This window comes from Aulonocara stuartgranti (assembly GCF_965226115.1).
Source record: "Aulonocara stuartgranti genome assembly, chromosome: 18".
In the NCBI taxonomy this organism is placed as follows: Eukaryota; Metazoa; Chordata; class Actinopteri; order Cichliformes; family Cichlidae; genus Aulonocara; species Aulonocara stuartgranti.
Window position 1 is genome coordinate 33,293,621 of NC_138954.1, and position 22,447 is coordinate 33,316,067.

The 22,447-nt window shown below is 42.1% G+C and overlaps 1 protein-coding gene across 7 annotated transcripts in view; it reads left to right on the top strand.

Moving 5' to 3' along the window:
* Positions 1 to 22,447, top strand: part of astn1 (astrotactin 1) — a 488,070-nt gene that overhangs the window by 268,357 nt on the left and 197,266 nt on the right. For all 7 annotated transcript variants that reach the window (XM_082514225.1, XM_082514227.1, XM_082514228.1 and 4 more), the window contains one exon: positions 2,191 to 2,318. In XM_082514225.1, the coding sequence (XP_082370351.1) occupies positions 2,191 to 2,318 (128 nt within the window). The remainder of the gene's footprint in view (positions 1 to 2,190; positions 2,319 to 22,447) is intronic.

Consider the following 22,447-nt stretch of genomic DNA (forward strand, 5'->3'; position numbering starts at 1 on the left):
CAGGTCCCTCTGAAGTTATTACAACTGAGCTAAGTGTGACGTGTAATGAAAAGAAATGGCAAAGGAATAAAACCTTCAGTCTACATCAAAGGTGTCACGGTCCTGGGTCGGTGACCAAGGGTTTTGATTTTTGTATTATTATTAAGCTTTGATTACGTCACGATTTATCGTTACCAGTCTTTTGGTTCATGGTTCTGTGATTTCTAGTTCTTAAATTTAGTCTCTCGGTTCCTTCTGGTTCCAAGTCAGTCGTGTTGCTGTGTGAAACCATGTTTGAGTCTGTGTCTGTAAGTTTAGTCGGTGTGTTTCCTGTTTTACTTTGAAAGTCCGTGTCTTTGTCTGTGTATTTAGTTTTGCTTTCCTTGTCTTGTCCTGCCTAATTAAACCCAGCTGTGTCGCCCTTCTGTCTCCTGTTTCCTTATTATTCCTCCGTGTGTTTCCGTCCTCTGTCATCCCCTCCTTGTTATTGCATCGTACTCTCTTGTTGTGTCCCGGTTGGTTTTTCCTAGTATGAGTTTTCTTAGTTTCTAGGTTCCTGTTCCCAGTCTAGTTCTAGTTCTGCATTTGAGATTTTGGTTTGTTTTTATAATGGCTATTCTTTTAAGATTTTCCATCAATAAAGCTGCACCTAAGTTACTTCCTGTTTCTGATTCCTGCATTTTGGGTCCTTCATCTTGCCTGCCACAGCACTAGCCAGGCAAAGGCAGTCAAACATAAGTCCCGGGGGTCAGAATGGACCTGACAAAGATTCCAGTCTTTCCAAAGCCCACTGGAGGGTTTTGGGAAATGGGAAAGAGGGAATACATTTTTTAAATGTGTTAATATGTTTTGCAGCTTTTCCTGCTGATAAAGAGCTCCTCCTTGGCCATTCATATTACACCAAAGTAATGTCCTGTGTTTTCACTATGCAAATTTCTGTTGTTTACAATCCACATAACAAAGGGCACTTTCTGTTTTATAATTACAAGAAAGAAACACTGTCCACCCCACTTAAGATCAATGTGACCTGTGTGTGGCGCATGATGTACAATGAGTCTGCCATCCCTGGTCTGCATGCATCAAACTTTACACAGTGTGGATTTATTGAACCTTTGCTACTATCGCACAATGTGCGTGCACTCTAAGTTGTATAAATCTCAAATTGCAGTGGAACTGCGTGAGCATACACACATCTATCTCCACATTTACAGATGGATGTACTGACACCCTCCATCGACTATTTCCTACTAACAGACCAGCCTTCTTTGCTATCGTTGTAAACCTGTCGATAAAAAGTGCACCAAATAACATCACAAGTCATCACAATGGCTCCACATCAAACTCACAGAAGTCTTAAACAAAACCACTAAGCACTTCTATGGCTATTTATAGCTTATATAATGTTAATTATTCATCACATGCAACTGCAAACCCTCTGGCAATAGTAGTTTAATCATCATCATCAAACTTCAGAAGGGTAATTAGTGACTTAGTGTTCACAGCACCCGATTAACACAGAGTAAAGAAAATATTTCACGAGGATAAAAGTATTACTGCAGTGAAAAACGATTACTGCCCCAATTTGATATAATATTAATAGCGAGAACACAAAAACTCTTAATTGTGTTATTGAGTAACAGCAGCAGTTCTAGATTACCGGTCTGACTTCATATGGCATTCATACACAGTCACCATAATCTGTCAGTTAGCAACTTTCACTAAGAGTTTAGGACTGAGATTGTATCTGCCTGGTTTGAGGTGTGCTTCAGGTGAACACGCTCTCACTAACACACATTAATTCAAGTGATAAATGCAAATGTTTGGTCCATCATGGCCCGAGGTTGGAAAATACTGAAAGGATGAAGTTTGCCTTGAATGATTATGGAGCTGCACATTTTAAAATTAGAGCTACGATGCATGTCCCAATACTTTGTTCAGTCCATGTGTTAAAATGTTGGTAGAGCAGAACATTTGGAACAAAACACCTGTGATAACATGACTTTTCCCAACTGATTCACTCGCTGCCTTTTTTATACATTAAATACTACAAACTGTGACAATGACAGCTGCCGTTACCTCCTTCACATCATTCTTTGTCCTTGTTTCCTGAATTTCTGCTTCTTCCCTTTCTTCCCTTTTCATCCCGTGCTGGGCAACTGAGCACTGATGTCTCTTAATTGGAGCTCTCTGTATTGTCTCTCTTTACACCAGGCAGAAGAACTTTGCCCGAGGCATCGAACAGCAGCTCCCAGATGGCATGGTGGTGGCATCGGTGCCAACAGAGGCTCAATGCCACGAGGAGCTGTCAGACCCTGTGCCCGACCCAGAATACCTCACAGGTATGAAACCATATTTCATACTTTAGCACACAGCTGTGAGAAAGCATTGTTATCACCGGTCTGTTGAAAATCTTCCTCAATCAAACAAAGAAGCAAAATAACAAATAAAACCTCACATAGAAATTAAGGAAACAATGGTTTATGTTCAGCCAGTAGCTTTTTTTCCTCATTACACTGAATCCCTGCTGTAAAACTGTCTGCAATGTCTACAGTTTTGGCAAGAAAACTACAGTTAGGATGCATTAGGCATAAATAATGTCCTCCAGAACTTTCCATAATTCCTCTGATATCCTGGGCTCAGCTTTTCTGCGTATGTTTGCAATAATTTTTTACTTTAACTGGGGTTACTTTGATGCTTTGTCTCACTCTCATTACTTTTTGTTTTAACAGTTTTTAGAAAGCTGTAAGGAAAAGGAAATAGAGCTTATTAATTTACCTCTGTATTCGATAAATACTTACCAAAGGATCAGCATTAGATCTTAGAATGGATTGGTGGATCTCCAGTTCGAGATCTGAAGCCTTGCTTGTTGTGCTATTTTGAATTGCAGTGCAGAGGTATTGCATTAAGTGTTTAGAAATTACAGCTGGTTTGTACATATTGCTGCATTTTCTAAGACTCAAAATGTGTTGGAGAAGTAACAATTTTAAATAAAAAGATTCTTTTTAATACTTGGGTGGAAATACTCTGCAGTCATGCCTGAAGTCTAGAACCAATGGTATCACAAAACACTGTATTTCTTCAAAAGTTGATTCTGTTCATCCGGGCGTAAACGTTTCGTCACTCATCCAAGTGACTTCTTCAGTCTCAGCTGACTGCAGTTTTCCCCAATCTTATAAACTGTGATTGCAGCCTTTCCTCAACTCTCTGTGAATGGTACTCATGGCCATTGATCAGTGGTTGTTGATCAATGGTCATGGGAATTTGCATAATTAAGATTAAGGAACTGACCTCCCGCCCATTGTTCCTTCAGTGGGCTGGTTTCAGTCATTATGCAAATGTACTCTTTATAAGATTTGGGGAAACCTGCAGTCAGCTGAGACTGAAGAAGTCACTGGATGAGTGACGAAACGTTTCTCCCACAAAACGCTGCGTCCAGATGAACAGAATCAACTTTTGGAGATTTATTTACCTGGATGATTGAGAATGCATCAAGACACTGTATTTCTTCTTTAGAAGCTCTGCCAGGTCTTTACTACAGTCGCTTCAGTGGTGGTGTACAGAGACATTGTGCACATACTTAACAGACCAACTGTGTTTACTCTTTGAAGTATTGCTTGCTTTACATTCCTGTATATATCTGAACTCATGAATAATATAAGAGAGGAGAGTGGTTTAAGTTTTTCTTTCTGTGGACTAAACTGAGATATTTACCATGTTGCATTTTTGTCGATGTAAAACATAGCTTGTGCTTTATTATCCCTCATCAGCATTTTATTTAGTTATCAGGAAACACACTGCCAGCAAAAGCCAGCTCGTTATATTTTAAATGCACGAACACAATCCTTAAATAATTATTACATATTTATCATTTGTATTTTTTTTAAACTGACGGCTGTCAGCTGCAGTATGGGCCTGCAAAATTCACACAAAGAAAATATAGTATGAGTGGAAAAGCTTGTACAAAACTCCCAAAAAGTTTTCTGGCTACTTCTCAGGGAAAACTCTGAATCTGTGCTTCATGATTCAAGTCAGTAATGAATGTGAAGGAAAAATAGGTAGAACATTAGCAAAATAATTTTTCATTTGACAACTGTGAGGAGGAGGCGGGAGGCTGGTGGGTTGTGCCACCACTGCCGTGATTCATTAGTGAGCGGTACCAGAAGCCATCGTGCTCTATTCTCTTCATTACCAGTGCAGCACATGGCTCCATGTTTGAACAGCGCGCAGCCGTCCAGTGTGAAACAGCTGCCGTGAACACAGAAAACATGAAGAAAAAACCCCTTGGCTTGCTGTATATCAAGCAATTCCAGAAGGCCAAAAATTTGTATCATCCATCTGGACGCCTCATTAGCTACAGAGTTTGACCTCACTGCTTTTTCTTTTCTCTCGCCCAGCTTAGTTTTACAGCTTTAAATCTTTGAAATCGTGCTGAGCAATCATGACTTCTTTATTGACTAATTTAAAAGGAAAACAGCAGTTTAGCTCGAAAGCGCCACTCTGTTTTGGAAAAACATTTTTTCCTTTCTTTTTTTTTTCCTCTGAGCTAGCATTTAAGTTGTAGAACTTGCAGATATTTTGTAAAGAGTAGGCAGATGCAGTGAAGGGGATATCCTCTATCTGCCTGTCTGTATAAGTAATAACTCTCTTCTTCATGTTTTACAACAATAGTCAGTGTGAAATTAATAATTATGTTTCAGCATATTTTCCCAGGAATGCTTCATCTGGGCAGCTTGCTGGCTAAGCTTATTCCAGGCACCTGGGTAACTGTCTCTAAATTGCCTCACAGTGTAGAAAGCAGCAGATTGCAGGATGGCTTTATCACTTGTTGTTGATATAACGGCAGTGATACAAGGCCAGTCAGGGCAGCAATTCAGAACTGCATCATCTGAGGTTATGTGCAAAGGTGATGGACAATCAAATGACAACAGTGTAGCACTGGTTCCAACTGGCATTTATTGGAAACTTCAGAGGATATTAAAACCGCCTAATCTAAATGGATCTCCTACTGTCAAGTCCCCAAGCCCTTCACTCTCCTCTTTGTGCCTTCCTTTCTGCCTGCACAGCTCAAACCTTTTTATCCCTATACTGCTCCTGGGTTTGCAGTGCACGTAGCCCAGAACACAGTCCGATGTAGCAGCACTTCTCCTCTCCACCTTTGTATTGGGCCTTGGCTGTGGGTTTTACTGAAGAGTAATATCATGAATTGAGATATCATTTCAAAACATCCGGCATGGTGCTTTAGAAGCACACAGTGTACTCTAAGGCACAACCGTTTTCCCACTTTTCTCCTCCAATAATAGAAGAACTGATGCTTGATGCTTAGGGGTATTTGGAAAGTACAATATGGTGGTCCACATATATAGATTTACTGTATAAAGAAGTCAAAATCTATCATGGAGAGAGCTGAACTCATCATGTGTGCTGGAAATCATATGGCAGCAGCTCAATGCATTTAGGCATGTAGACATTCTGCTGACACTCTGCTGAAGTTAAATCACCGTTCTTTTCCATTCTGATGCTCCATTTTAAGTGGCAACCTTCTCTAGGATTTACAGAGAAGGTTGCCCCCCCCCCCCGATGGTGCGTCTGGAAGAAGATAATCTCACCCTCATCACCAAAATCCGCCTGTACTGCACACTGGTATTGCTCATTCTTCTCTATGGATCCGAGACCTTGGTCATCCTCAAGCACAACCTCAACAAGCTCGAGGTCTTCCAAATAATAATAATAATGGATTGGATTTATGTAGCGCTTTTCAAGGCACCCAAAGTGCTTTACAATTCCATTATTCATTCACACACACATTCACACACTGGTGGAGGCAGCTACAGTTGTAGCCACAGCTGCCCTGGGGCAGACTGACAGAAGCGAGGCTGCCATATCACGCCATCGGCCCCTCTGGCCATCACCAGTAGGCGGTAGGTGAAGTGTCTTGCCCAAGGACACAACGACCAGGACAGAGAGCCCGGGGATCGAACCGGCGACCTTCCAGTTACAGATACGCTTCCCAACCTCCTGCGCCACGGTCACCCCAAATGTGCCATGTGCATCAGATTCTCCGAGTGTCCCTCCCTTCCCATCTCAGCACGATATGTAGTCAATGTCACCAGCAACACTCGATGGAAGTGCTGATCCAGAAGCAATGACTGCAATGGTTTGGCCACATCTGTGGCATGAGCAACCATCGCCTGACATATTGCCTTCTGCTGCAGCAGCGCCCCGCCCATTGGAGAATCAAGCATGACGCACCCAAGAAGACTTGGATCAAGCAAATTGAAGATGATCTTAAACAACAACGTCTAACCCTCAAGGCCAGAGATCACAAGGCCTAGAAGTGCATCGTTGCCCTAAGGCACTGTAACGTCGGGTTGCGTTTAGTGGTTGAGAGGAGGCGGCAAAACACTTAGCAGGGTAGCCAAAAGAATACACACTCACGCTGGCGTTGGGAATTCCACAGTGTGTTCTTTAATATACCTTCTCTTCATCAACCATATAAGCCCGGTTGAACGGCTGCAGCTTAACAAACATAGCGCACAGTGTTCGTACAACCCATAATGTTGCAAACAAAGGTGTCTGGAGAGGTAAAACATAAAATCCGTCCCTCCTCATATACTAGCGTGCAAGCACATGTCCACACAATCACAGAGAGAGAGAGCAGAGCAGTGGCACAAACTGATGACACCATCAACCCTCGACTTGGGTGTCTTAAAGGGACACCACACCATTGTGACTGTTACATATTCCCCCCGGGTTAAACAAAGGCTGTCCTCAGCCGGACCCAGGTGACCCTCCTCCCTTACAGCATCGGTACAGTCCAGACTTAACCAGCCTCCATACATGGTCAGCAGGATAAGAAGTTAAAACCAAAACAGGGAAATGTACAGTGCAAAATCGACAAACTGGCATACATGACAGTGTCCCACATGGTGAATGTCCATTTAAATAAATGTTAAAGAAAGAAAATAAACTTAGGATAGCCAGGACAATTACAGAATGAAATTCCCTTTTTCTTTCATTGTGTTTCTTCTTATTCCTCAAAAACAGCAACAGTAAGCATAATATGTGAAAACAGTACCAGAAAGTACTGTAGAAAACTTAAACAGCAGTCATGTCACAACAGTAACCAACACGAAATACATAAGAAAAAATACAAATTCAGGAACTATGGCAAAGCTGCATCGAACCCACGCCCAGGAAACGCAGGTCCACGCACATCCAATGGAGCCACGACGAAGAGGCCAAATAGAGAACGGCACCACAGTCCACAAACAGCGCTGGAGCGGCTCCAGTCGTTGCCACGGAAATGCACCGCCGCGACCCTTCGATCCTCCCGACGTCCGCGTCCAGGCCAGCCTGGTCCGTTCCCGCGAAACACGGCAGACATCCACTTTGCCGCATCGTACCTTTTTATGGACCAATCATCAACTGCTCGAAGATACTGCATACCGAGGTCCAAGAGAAGATGTTCGGGCGCCATTTTGTAACGTCGGGTTGCGTTTAGTGGTTGAGAGGAGGCAGCAAAACACTTAGCAGGGTAGCCAAAAGAATACACACTCACGCTGGCGTTGGGAATTCCACAGTGTGTTCTTTAATATACCTTCTCTTCATCAACCATATAAGCCCGGTTGAACGGCTGCAGCTTAACAAACATAGCGCACAGTGTTCGTACAATCCATAATGTTGCAAACAAAGGTGTCTGGAGAGGTAAAACATAAAATCCGTCCCTCCTCATATACTAGCGTGCAAGCACATGTCCACACAATCACAGAGAGAGAGAGCAGAGCAGTGGCACAAACTGATGACACCATCAACCCTCGACTTGGGTGTCTTAAAGGGACACCACACCATTGTGACTGTTACAGCACCCACAGCGATGTATTGGCTTCGTGGCTGACCTCCCCTGCAGACCGCCAGCTAGGGACAAAAATAAGAAAAAGAAAGAGGGTTTACAGTAAATGGTCAGAGAAAAAAATACATATAAAATTATGTCCCGTGATGGCAGTTCTCTTGGTTCCAGAGGTCTGAGGAGAATGGCTAAACTGCTCAAAGCTGATAGGAAGCAAACAGTAACTCAGATAACTTTTTACAACCAAGGTATGTAGAAGAGCATCTGTGAATGCACAATGTACTGAACCTTGAAGCAGATGATAATAATAAATAGTATCCTGATTCTCAGCTGCCATTCATGTCAGCTAACAATTCACACAAGTCACCAAAATGGGATTAGAAATTTTGAAAAAATGTTGCCTGTTGATGGGCTCCGCCAGGGCTGCCCTTTGTCACCGGTTCTGTTCATAATTTTTATGGACAGGATTTCTAGGCGCAGCCAAGTGGCGGAGGGCTTTCACTTCGGTGGCCTCAGAATCTCATCTCTGCTTTTCGCGGATGATGTGGTTCTGTTGGCTTCATCGGGTGAGGGCCTCCAGCTCGCACTGGAACGGTTCGCAGCCGAGTGTGACGCTGCGGGAATGAGGATCAGCACCTCCAAATCTGAGGCCATGGTTCTCAGCCGGAAAAGGGTGGAGTGCCCACTCCGGGTCGGGCATGAGTTCCTGCCCCAAGTGGAGGAGTTCAAGTATCTCGGGGTCTTGTTCGCGAGTGATGGGAGAAGGGAGCCGGAGATCGACAGACGGATTGGGACTGCAGCTGCAGTAATGCGGACGCTGCACCGGTCTGTGGTGGTGAAGAGGGAGCTGAGTGTAAAAGCAAAGCTCTCAATTTACCAGTCGATCTACGTCCCTACCCTCACCTATGGCCACGAGCTGTGGGTGGTGACCGAAAGAACGAGATCGCGGATACAAGCGACGGAAATAAGCTTCCTCCGAAGGGTGGCTGGCCTCTCCCTTAGAGATAGGGTGAGAAGTTCGGCCATCAGGTAGGGGCTCCACATCGAAAGGAGCCAGTTGAGGTGGTTCGGGCATCTGACAAGGATGCCTCCTCGGCGTTTCCTGGGTGAGGTGTTCCGGGCATGTCCCACTGGGAGGAGGCCCCAGGGCAGACCCAGGACACGCTGGAGAGATATCTCTCTGCTGGACTGGGAACGCCTTGGTGTTCCCCCGGACAAGCTAGAGGAGGTGGCTGGGGAGAGGGAGGTCTGGGCTTCTCTGCTTAGGCTGCTGCCCCCGCGACTCTGACCCGGATAAAGCGGAAGAAGATGGATGGATGGATGGATGTTGCCTGGCCTGATAAATCCACCGTGAAATTCACAGAATAGGGTCAGAGTTTGGTCTAAGTCCCATGAAAGCATCGACCATCCTGCCTTGAATCAACAGTTCAGGCTGGTCCTTAGTACTAACCCATTTAAATGCCACAGAGTAATGTTGCAGACAATGTCCATCTCTGTCCCATGCCATGTCTAAAGCTCAAATGATCTCAAATTGATGTCTTGACCAGCCCCAATTTACAGTCAGCTGATCTCAATCCAACGGAGCACCTTTGGGTGGTAGAATGGGACATTTGTATCATGGATATGCAGGCAATTGTGTGATGCTGCAACTGTGTGATGCTGTCAAGTCAATATGAACCTAATTTTGTTCTGTTGTACCTTTTGAACTGACTTTATCCTTAGTTGCATAAATTACAGAAAGTTTAATTTCAGGTCACTTTCCATGACCAGTTGTTCGTTTTTGAAAACACTACCTCCATAATGAATGGACTCAATATCTCAGGCAAACTTATCAACGTGTCTTACAGCATCTTCAAAACACTGTTGTAGCTGCTGTGTTGAATGTCATAAGAAAAGAAGGCATAACCCTCAAGCTCTTTTATATTTAAGATGTTTCTAAATAAACCGGCATACTCTTCCATCGCCTTGTCACAAATGATGCAAGCATCACATAAATGCCTCATGAAAGCTGACAAGCAATCACTTGTGGTCCATAAATGCACTCTGTGGAGCTTCAGGCAGAACAAATGTGTTACGCAGAAGAGTACATATTTGCCTTATACTTCTTTTTGCCTGTACAGAAAACATTTTACAGTAGTGTGCAGTTCAGTGTAATAGTCAGTAGTCTTGCGATGCTCTACCTGTCATGTTAGTAAGTGTGTTTCATTCACTGTTGAGAGATCTCATAATCTCTGTGACCACAGACCTTTTTTCTTCTGGCTGACACATTGTCATTATTTTTTTAAATATTTCCCTTTGCCGTGTTACATAACTTTGTTTATGACTGATGTGCCAGTAAGTCAGGCAGCAAAAATCTGTCCTGGGTGTTCCTGAAACTTGCCTTATGCTGCCTTAAAACCTTGCTTATGAAATGCTTATTTTTGGATCTCTGCCATAGCTGACTTACTCTGATTAGTTGGATTCACTTTGCTAAGGCTCACATGTATACTTGCCTAATATCAGCTAAAGATCCAGAGCACAAAAACACATTTATTTAACAATAATGATAATATTTGGTACTGTATTCATTTCTGTTAGACTCTTTTAATATGACTTACAGTTTTTTACAGACGCTAGGACACATTTCTCAATACTTAGGTCACGTTTGCAAAACTCCTCACACAGTGAGCACAACAGAAGTCTATGTGGGCTAAACTGAGGACCAGTTATCATTGTTTTGGCACAAAATGCATTCAATGACTACATCTCTCAAATTTCATGAATTATCTTCTCACTCAGACACAACAACTGCCAAAAATCTTTGTACGGACAGGACATTTTGCATGTGCTTACATACTGTTTTCAAAACTGTTAAACTTATGGCCAAAACAATAACACAATGCAAAACTGAATAAGACAGCAAAATTCAACAGCAATATTTTATTGAAACATATTTTAAATCTAAAAATGCAGTTTAACCAGCCACAGCTGATTCCCATTGTAGATGAACCTCTACACAGGTGTTACTCCTTCAATTCCATTACAAAAGGAGACAACTGCTGAATGGGTTTGTTTTGTGACGTAAACATGGACCCAGCCAGAAATGGAGAAGTGGCTGAAAGAGGAAGAAGAGTGGCTGGGAGGGGGCGAGGAATATGTATGCGTGGTGGAAGAAGAATAAGAGGAAGATCAAGAGCTGTAGTCTCAGATGAGATCAGAGCTACTGTAATTGATCATGTAGTAAATCATGGTCACTCAATGAGAGAGGCTGGTCAGAGAGTGCAGCCAAATCTGCAACGCTCTACAGTGGCATCTATTGTTAGAGTTTTCCGGCAAACCAACAGGTAACTTGAATTCTGCAGGGGCATTTGCACATTTCAGAAGTAAATAAGCTTTTGTGTAATTGTTGTTGCATTTCTGCCTAGGACTCAACGGTTACCTCACACAGGAGGGAGAGGACGGATGTTCACTGATGTGCAGGAAACTGCCATTGTTGATATGGTCATCAGAAACAATGGGATAAAACTCACTGAAATTAGACAAAGAGTCTTGGCAGACAACGTTACCTTCGCAAATATTCACAGTGTAAGCGTAACAACAATTTCTAGAGTCCTGAAAAAACATCAGGTCAGGATGAAGCAGTTGTACACTGTGCCTTTTGAGAGGAACTCTGAACATGTCAAGCAACTCAGGAACCAGTATGTCCAGGTAAGACCAGAATAAAATACAGATCTGTTTTTGAACAAAACCAAACACACACAAAGACAATTATACAAATTTACTACTGTAACAGCTTATGAGCTTATGAGTCATGGAGATTGAAGGCAGGCAAACGCACCACATTTTCATCTTTGTGGATGAGGCAGGTTTCAACTTGGCCAAAGCACGTCAACGAGGGAGGAATGTGATTGGGAAGAGAGCCACAGTGAATGTCCCGGGCCAGAGGGGTGCCAACATCACAATGTGTGCAGCAATATCCACTGATGGACTGCTGTTACACAGACCACTGATTGGGCCATACAACACTGAACAGCTCCTTGCGTTCCTGCATGATCTCTATGGAAGGGTTGTGCTAGGTGAGGAAAGGGATGCGGAGAGAAGGAATCAGGCAACATTTATAATTGTATGGGACAATGTGGCATTTCATCACTCCCGTGCAGTCACCGAGTGGTTTGCAGCCCATCCCAGAATGGAGTCTCTTTTCCTCCCACCTTACTCTCCATTCCTCAACCTCATAGAGGAATTCTTTTCCTCATGGCGGTGGAAGGTTTACGACCATCATCCACATGATCAAATGTCCCTCCTGGATGCAATGAATGCTGGATGCCTGGAGATATCAGCAGAAGATTGCCAGGGATGGATCAGGCATGCCAGGAGATTCTTTCCTAGGTGTATTGCCCTAGGTGACATTAGATGTGATGTGGATGAGAACCTGTGGCCAAATGGAGAAGACCGGGTTGATTAGCATTGCTATTGTATGTGCATCAGTGGATGGTGTGTATATAAATTCTTGTATTTTGGGATTTCTTAGTGCAAAAAAATAAAAATACATAAACAAATATTAACGAATTCTGCATGATGTCTGATTCATTCCAGTAACATATATTGAAATTATAAACAGAGATGTGTCCTTGTTTTACACAGGAAAACGCTGTGTAATGCTACATGTTGTTAGTGTTTTTTAGGTCATTGTTTTGTGGGTGACGAAGTGTGTTTGTCGGCTGTCAACCTTTGCTAGTGTTCTGGAAGAATGAGTTTATTTGAGACCTGAATGAAGTGTTTTGGTAGTTGTAGTGCATTTTGAATGTGAAATGAACTGCTTTGCCAAGCTGACGGTCAGTTAGAAGGATTGTGTGAAGAGTTTTTCAAAAGTGACCTAAGTATTGAGAAATGTGTCCTAGCGTCTGTAAAAAACTGTAACCAGCCACAGCTGATTCTCATTGTAGATGAACATCTACACAGGTGTTACTCCTTAAATTTTTCAACTCCTTCAATTCTGGCAGCCAGAAGATTCTTTCCTAGGTGTGTTGCCCATAGATGACATAAGATGTGATGTGGATGAGAACCTGTGGCCAAATGGAGGAGACCGAGTAGATTAGCATTACTATTGTATGTGTATCAGTGGATGGTGTGTATACAAATTCTTGTATTTTGGGATTACTTAGTGCAAAAAAATAAAAATACATAAACAAATATTAATGAATTCTGCATGATGTCTGATTCATTCCAGTAACATATATTGAAATTATAAACAGAGATGTGTCCTTGTTTTACACAAGGAAACACTGTGTAATGCTACATGTTGTTAGTGTTTTTCAGGTCATTGTTTTGTGGATGACAAAGTGTGTTTGTCGGCTGTCAACCTTTGCTAGTGTTCTGGAAGAATGAGTTTATTTGAGACCTGAATGAAGTGTTTTGGTAGTTGTAGTGCATTTTGAATGTGAAATGAACTGCTTTGCCAAGCTGACGGTCAGTTAGGAGGATTGTGTGAAGAGTTTTGCAAAAGTGACCTAAGTATTGGGAAATGTGTCCTAGCGTCTGTAAAAAACTGTAAATGCTAAGCTTTGTTTTCATTTCAAAATTGAGAAAGAAATGTGGAAGAAGTTGCTGTAGCAGTCAGGGGTTTGATTCGGGTTGAGGTTGTTCTGTTGGGCGGCGGGTGATCTAATGGCTGTGTGTGTGTGCTAACTTAAATCCAGTTATTCCCACAGCTAGAGATGCTATTAGCAGTAGGCAGTATTTGATGAGCCATTTATTAGATTTTTGGGAAGGCAGTTGTATCATACTAAGGTCATGCAGAGCACCCACAAACTCTAAAAAAAAATAAAATAATGGCTATCATTGGTAGCAAAATAATAATCTGAAGGTAAGTAGAATTGTTAGAAGCAATCCCCAAACTTCCTAGAATTGGAAACTGCTCATAATTCTCTAATTTATGGACAATTTGACTTTTCTGATACTTCATACTGTATAACCACTTGACTCAGGCATGAACCCCTGTTATAAAACCAGTTTATATGACTATGAAAGTTCTGGCCAAATTTCCATTGGGATTTCAGCATTGTAATATTTTATGTAGTGCCACCGATTTTAATGCTTTTATAACTGGACTTGTCACAAACTCTACACTCAGTTAAGGGCATGACTTTCTGGAGCTTCCTATCTGCCTAATTAAAGGAGATTCAGGATTTTAAAACTTTGCCAGACAAGTTATGCTTTAGGTCAAATCTGTTCACAACTGCAATCATACTGTAGCTTGTAGTAATGCATATGAACCTGCAAAACAAATGTTATTATGATCTGCTTTGTTTGGTTTTTATTGGTGTAGGTATTCACTTTTACCAATCATCTATCAATGTATTTTCTTCTGTTTCTCCGATTAAGGCTTACAAGGGGGTTGCAGTCTATACCAGCTGTTATAGGGCGAGAGGTGGGCTACACCCTGGACACCTCAGTGTAGGGTGATAGACTGGACAGTCTGTCAGGGGCTTTAATGTTTCACAAAATGGATTTTAAACATGTATTGGTGTCCAACAGACATGTGTCTGCAATTGTTAATGTTTTTCTGTGCAGATACTATTTTGTTCACAAAAAAGCCTCGTTTTGCTGCCTATGACAGCCCAGTTTTTCTTGCTATACCCACAAGAAGCTAAATCAGGTCAGTTAAACCAGTCGCCTCATTACTTTCAGTGAAGCCAATCTGAGTATAGCAAAGAGAGAGGAAAATGCTTAATTCTTTTTAATTTCCAGAAATTCTGAAAATCGGAATATAGGTGATATATAACATAAAAATGAACGTCACCCACAGTGTTGAAAAAGTGACGATAAATCAGCAGCACACCACAAGAGGACCAACAAAAGTTAAATGAGCCTGTTTGCGACCAGAGAAAAGTTTTCATTCCAAAACAGTTCAGGACAGAAAGTTTTGTAGAGCCAGCAGCTCACCAGCTGGCAACATAATCATTCAGTCAGTGGTACTGATCAACAATCTTGTCACCCCCTACGTGGATATATTATGGTCATTATGTTCTGTGGGCCAGTAGCAGTCTTACTTACTGGCCCTTTAAGACAGATGGTCCGTCATATGCTCATTGAATTCTTTCCTATAAACATTTGCTATGTCTCAGCTGTGTGACAGCAAGTTGTGTGAAAGACAGAGAGAAAACTTGCTTCAGTTTAGAAATCTTGGCCGGGGCTGTGGCGACACCATCCACATGAAGTCACCTGGGGCATCTTCTTACCTTACCGCACCTGTTCACTTGGCCTCCACCATTCCACTGAGTGCACAAACACAAGCATCAGATGCAAAGCTCTCCAAGCCCCAGCTTGCTGGCTCTACGCCATGTCTGCTCGTCTCCTGGCAGGCCACGGGCATTATAACAGCGCCTGCAGTTAATTGCAAGGCTCAGGTAATTGTCCGTCGGTTAGACAGACGTGCAGAGGCGGTGTAAGTGAGGGGAACGTCTGTTGAGGTGCGATGGGCGCCACCCCTCTGTCCCTTGCTGATTCGACCAGGTTTCGTTGCTATGGTCAGTGTATTTGTCACAATGTCAGCACTCCTTGTTCCAGCCCTCTCCGGCCCTCGCAGGGGTGAAATCATTCATCTTCCTATTCATCTCCGGGCTTGGAAGCCATTCATCATGAGGCCAGAGACCTCCATCAATTATTCCGATGGGAGAAAGAGTGAGGAAAGAGAGGTTTTTGAAAGGCAAATACATCTTGATTTAATTGGAAAGCAAGTATGCTCAACGCTGCTAAGCAGATTTCCTCCAAGATGGAGCTTTAGAGATAACTGACCAGAATAGAGACGATGGACAAAGAAAATTGAGGAGAACAAGAGACAATAGAGTGTAAGAAAGATGGAAGGAAAGCCCATGAAAATTTTAGCGGATGAAAGAAAGCAAAGAACAAAAACCTCAAAGAAGACCCAACAAGTAAATGAATGACAGCCATTTTTCTGTGCCGTCTCCAGGCAGGAGAAGAGCAGAGCCGGGACAAAGGAATCAATTGGTGGAGGTTAAAAGGTCAGCGAAGCAGTCTTGACCTGCTCTCATCCTCTGCTAGCAGTCATAATGACACTGCCTCTGCAACACACGTCGCATTTGTATCTTTGTCCGTGTGAATGCTCAGAAAGATGTAACGCAACAGAGCGCACCAAAGGTGAAAGCGTTGTCCCTTCCAGTCATCACAGCTTTGCAGCGGCTCCCTTGTCATTTGTCATCAGAGTCACAGATTTTTGCTGTAGCTTTGGTGAAATGGCTGATTTGACAGTTTTTATTTTCAGAAGAGACGTTTCCAAAGAAATAAAAGGGATCGTGAGGAAGTGTCAACATTTATTTTGTATACAGTATATGTAAGAGTTCAATAAGGAGAAATCATTTGGAGGAACTGGACATGAGTTTATAAGATATACAATTCAATTCAAAGGTGTTTCCTGATTAGACTCCAATGAACCATCATAGCAGAACAGAGTCCCGAAATTAGGAAATTAGGACAGGACCCCCTGGTAAAAATAAAGATGGCACCTCGGATGGGGCTCTGAGTGACCAGGGTGAGACAGAGATGGAGAGGAGGTAGGCTGTACCAATGTGAGACTGAAGAACGATGACATTTAAAGCACGGATGATCTGATGTCGTCATGTTGGTGTTGTTCCCAGACCATCATGAAAATGTTGTTCCAGGTTCAACATTGCAAGTGACCAATCACATTGTTGTGACGTTATTCTTTTGCGCGCCAAGCCATTCGTGCATTTATGAAATTCCAATGTTGCAAGGACAATATCAATTCTGCTTACCGTTTATTAAAGGGTTAGGGTCAGAGTCCGTTGATTGGCGGACAGAGGCGGTTTCTCGCAGCTTTAGTACAGTTTTTTGTTTTACGGCGGTTTTTCCCAAAGTCGCAAAAGTATGACGTCACAACATTCTGATTGGTCACTTCCAATGTTGATCCTGGAACAACATTTACTATGATGATCTGGGAACAACACCAACACGACGATATCAGATCGTGCTTTAAAGCACACACAACAGCAGCTGATTGGCTCACAGAAGGCGGACAAGAAAATGATTGGACTAGAACAACAATGTCAGGATTGAGTTTGACAGCGTGGGAAAATGAAAGTGATGTAAAAAATAGACTAGCAGTCTGAACCCCTGGCATAAACAGTCTATGCGGTTGTTTAGGACTACAACCACTAGGGGTGTGGGTGGGGGCACATGACTTTCTGCATTGCTTGCTACACATACTGTGGTTGTAGTAATTTTGCATATGAATGAAGGTCTGTTACCTCACCTTGTCAGATGAGTTCACACGATGTTGAATAAGCCTATCAGCACCAGATGAAGACATTTCAATCGAGAATCTGCCGACTTTGGAATACTTCTGCCAGTTAAGAAGCTAAATTCTGGTTAGCTCCAGCTAACTGCTTCTTATATAATGCTTTTCTACTCTGAGTGCTCAAACCGCTTTATACAGCGCTACTTACAGAGAGATACACCCACCTGGTCACGTTAAAGATTAAGATAAAGAAGAAGATGAAGTTCTAGTCCATCAATCAATGTCAGCAGAATTGATTAAGAAGAGCCGTTTATAGGATTCATGATTGCATCACACACACATCATCAAAAATGAGTAAGCTGTCACCTGCTGCAACACGTTTGCTGAGGTGAATCAGGAAGCTTGAGAAATTACAGAGGGGGAAATAATTATTTGATCCCTGGCTGAATTTCTAAGTTTGCAATTTTTTTGTTTCTGCTGGGGTTTTTTAACCCACCTGAGAGAATGACGGCATCTACAACTGATTTCCTCGTGGACAATCAGCTTGCCCTTATATTGAAAGTTTGGCCAGTTTGCTATTGTGGCAACTGTTCATATCATTCAGTGTTTCTTAAATGTTTGATGAACTCCATCGTGTTGGAATGCAGATCTCAGGTGACAGTAGTTCTACTCTGAAGGTCTGTTGTGAGTTGCATTGGTTTTTTAGCCACACCTCAGTTGTAGAGCTGACTAGTCCACCATCAGAGTGTAGAGAAGAAGCTACAGTCTAAGATGCTGGAGTTGAAGTTTGGCCACAAGATCTCTGCAGAAGGCAGGTGAATACATTGCTCACTTATTTATTTCTCATGTAGTACCTGTCAAATAAAATATTTCCAAAGGAGCACTACCACAAATAAAATCTAAATGTGTGAGAAACACTGAGCTGATTTTTCAGCCTCAGACGCTGCCGTGTGGGAAGAATATATTCTTGTATAGTGATAGAGTTGCTGTGAAATCAACGAAGAGTTCGGTAACTTTTCAGTGAGAAGTAAAGTAAAAATAAGTTTTCTTTTCCTTTTTTTATTTACATGCTGCCTGTTTGTCATCATCGTCTTACACTTAATAATTCCATCATTCAGTTTTATGATAAATTGTAGATTTATGTATGAGGCAAAATAAAGGCCTAGGTAAAAGGAACACTCACACAAGACATTGATAGCAGCAACCAACATTTGATTAAAACCACCACAAAAATCCAGATTTTGTTGACAAAATGTATCCTCTTGCAGTCCAGCTGATCATATCAAACATGCATGCTTGGAATATGTGATTGTGATTCTGTCTGCCATGTGTGTGAAAGATTGATGGAACATGTAGGTGAGGCTTGCAAAGCTTTCATGCTTTGTTATCGTGCATTCCCATGAAATATGAAATCTTGCCACTAAGATTGTTTGTAAATCTCATTTCTGATTTGAATATATATGTGTCCAACAAGACACTTGGGCTAAAATGTATGCGTTCACTGTTGGGTGAACGCCAAACTTTTTCTATTAAAATTTGACTTGACATTTATGCTGAAAGGTTAAGACACAAAGTTAAATGCCAATTGTTCCAAATTCAGCTCCTATCCATTAATAATACATTTTTATTGCATTTTAGGCTAATGAATATCATTGCAATCAGTGCATTTTGGAGCCTTGATTAGATTTGAATCGATCAAACAATCCTGTGGAAATAAGCCTGTCCATTCAATCGTTCGTTCGTTTGTTCGTTTGTTCAGTCATTCTCGGAGCAGGCCAGGCTTGGCCCATCAAGGTCACTCTTTGTGTTATTTCCTTCATCTCGTCATGTCCAACTCCACCGCCCCTCAGGTTCTGCCCGTGGTCTCCGCGCACTCTCTCCATGCTGTAAGCCATTAGATATGTCAGCACCAAGATGGCACATAATCTATATTTTATAAGGCCTTGATATAATTGGTGGCAGTGAGGGAAGGTCATGCCTTCAGGGGCCCTCGTCTTCCCCCCCCCCATTGGATTCTAAGACAAAATCCTCAAACAGCAGCCCTCTAGTCGTGAATGTGGATTGGACATGATAAGGCAGATTAGGCAGTGGGTGCAGTTTTAAGGGGAGTGAAGATGCAGAGTGTGCTGAAGCGCAGCAATTATTCAGCATGTATTTACTTTGAAAAACATGCGTGGGCTATAATTTATTCAGCACAGGGACAGAGAGGGAGAGAGAATTCTTAAGCTCGACGAGAGCCATGACTGACAGGGCTGATGGTTGCTATCAGAATAACTGCAGTGTCTTGGTTTTTTAAGGTAAAAGTTCTTTTTCTATTCATTAGCATAACAAAGCAGTTCAAATGATTTTGAAGATTGTTAGAGATTAAGTAGTATGTACAGTATATTGTTTCTGTTATTTGTGTTTTGGATAAAGAGTCTTTATTGAAAATGTTAGAGTTAGAAAGTCAAAAAAGCAAGCGGACCATCACAAACTGTTAACATTTGGAGTCAGCCGTTTTCCGAGAGTTGTTCGTTTTTGTCACGTGGCGTGGAGGATAAATGTAGGAGAATAACTCCTGCAATTTGTGTCAGCAGTCGCGCATTTGCATTTCAGAACTCCTCTGCATTTCTTTCGTCTTCTTCTTTTTAAGCATACTCCTGTTAAACGATGAATATATATGCATGCAGATAACCTCAACAGAGCGAGCTAGCGTAAATGACGTTAAATGATTGTGGGTGATGTTTTCTTGCAACAGATTTATTCTCCAGGGGAATCTATGCTTTCACCAGGTGCAAGCGTCTTTGCAGTGCGCCACTGTCATAATCAATGACGTTGATTACGTTGACAAATCGCTGCGGGACCTGCCGTTGTTTAGCATTTCTCCGGATCTGCTTATTATAAACTCTCACTTAGCTCCCCACCAATAGCCCCACCGAATGCAAAGAACATGGGAAGAAGAGCGATCAGTGAGCAGCGACTCCTCCAGTTGAGTTTTCTCTGCCCATTTATTCATTCACTTGTTAAATTGGAAAGCCCGTGCTTAAGCATCTGTCCCTAGCTTCCCTTGATTCTAAAGCAGCTTTAATGAGATTTATTGACAGGGATCTTATGAAACAGCATTACCAAAGCCTTGGGGTATAATAAAGTTGTATAATTCAAAACAGAGAAATGGATTATTTTAGTTTCCTACAGGGAAGTTCTATTGAATGACCACTAGTTTTTCTCCTCTCAGTCTTTTATTTATGCTCGATACCAAATTATACTTAAGTCATCTTTTATCCCACAGCCAATGATAATTTGAATTTTCTTTGCATAATGGGATCAAATCAATATGCTGTAATCAGCCGTTTATATGCAACAGTTTGAAGCTCATTAACAGCATATTCATTAAAGTGGTACAATCACTTATCCTGATGCTACAATGATAAAATGAAGATCTGAAATTTTTGAGAAACGACAAAATGAACGCAGAGGTCGTTCCAGTTTCATTTTTTTAATCACATATGGAGCCAGCACTACACCGTTATCAAATCACAGGAGGTTCACACGGACTTAGATGACTCAAATTTAATTGTATCGGATGTAGTGAAACACAGTGGTTTCTTGTTGATGGGTTTGTTCAGCTTTCCCTGCTATGATTTAATTGATATACTTTCTCATATCCTTTTCAAAGTACTCCCATGTTTCCTTGTCTTTGTCTTTTTTATTTTGGTAATAAAGCTCTTGACTTGTTTCTGGTTGCTTTGCTCTCTTTGTTTTCCTCTTTGTTTTTGATTCTCTGCACAACCTGTGTGTTGTTCGCACTCGCTTCTCCCTTGTATATATAGTCTGGCCTTTTTCGCATTGTCTGCTCACCCTCCTGTGACAGACACCCTGCCTGTGCACCTGCCATCCTGCTGTTGCAGTTTGTGTTCACGGTCTTTGTTAAACTTCATCAGCTTGTTGAATAAAACTTGTTTTTACTTTCTCACCTCTGCAGTCCTCTTTTAAACATCTCATAACAAATACGACCTGAACACAAAGTGTTTTAGCAGCTGGTTATGTTTGGTCACACCATCCATCCATGCATTTTCTGAACTGCCTCTCCAATTCAGTGTCCGTGAGAGCTGGAGCCTATTCCAGCTGTTACAGGGCATTCACACCCACAGCAAATTTAGAATCACCAATTAGCCTGACTTGCATGTGAGAGTGTGAGAGGAAGCTGGATACCTGGAAAGAACCCACACAAGCGCAAGGAGAACATGCAAACTTCCCAAAAACGCCCCAGCATTGGTGTGTGGTGACTGTGCTAACCACCGTTAATGTGATTGTTCTAAAAGTATTCAGGCACCCTTAGGCTTTTGCATGTATCATTCCAGCTAAAGTGTCCTTACCTAACTTATCAACACACATCTGAACTTCTATACTTCAGGCTTTTTGAATGTGCTCAGTCTCTAGGTTAGCAGTTAATTAGCTGCTGGTCTGCATTTGTAAACCATGCAAACACTCAGAATTCCCCTCAGTCTACTTCAAAGCTGCTGTGGGCCTTCCTCTTAAACAGCACACTGTTGACACTGTCAGCCTCTGACATGTAAGGTTACTGTAAGTTTGCTTTTTCTCTTGTTCCCCTGCTAGCAGCTGTCACTCAGACAAACACTATTACACCCCTCCAACCTCGTCATACAAGACAAAAGGGATCATGTCAGGCGGTATACTTCATCCATTTAAAACTTGTACATTTAAATTCCGTTTGCACTTTAGTTTTTAATGGAGAAGCGGAAAGAAGGTAAATGGTAAATGGCCTGTATTTATATAGTGCTTTACTAGTCCCTAAGGACCCCAAAGCGCTTTACATATCCAGTCATCCACCCATTCACGCACACATTCACACACTGGTGATGGCAAGCTACATTGTAGCCACAGCCACCCTGGGGCGCACTGACAGGACACTTGGTTGCACTGCACAGAGGCACATTTCACATTCATATATTATATATTAATTGCAATGGTCGTCATGCATTCATGTGGAAATCTTTTGAATTTTAATCCCTTCTTTTGCTTAATACTCACGGGTCAGACCACACCCGTCTTCAAATTCTGCTGTAAGCTTCATCCCACCTCAACACACCTGTGAAGGTTTGGAACTTTATCTTGTGGATTTGGAAATGAGTGCACTACTTTCTCTGTGTGTGTGTGTGTGTGTGTGTGTGTGTGTGTGTGTGTGTGTGTGTGTGTGTGTGTGTGTGTGTACAGGAGCCATGACAACAAACATTCACACACAAACAGTGTAAACAATACAACCACCAGCAGTATTGTAGTAGAGCAGAAGTGTAGGGTAGCATTTCATAATAAATAACTCTCAGGACGAGCGCACATGTACGAGTCGTCACATATACAGTTGTAAC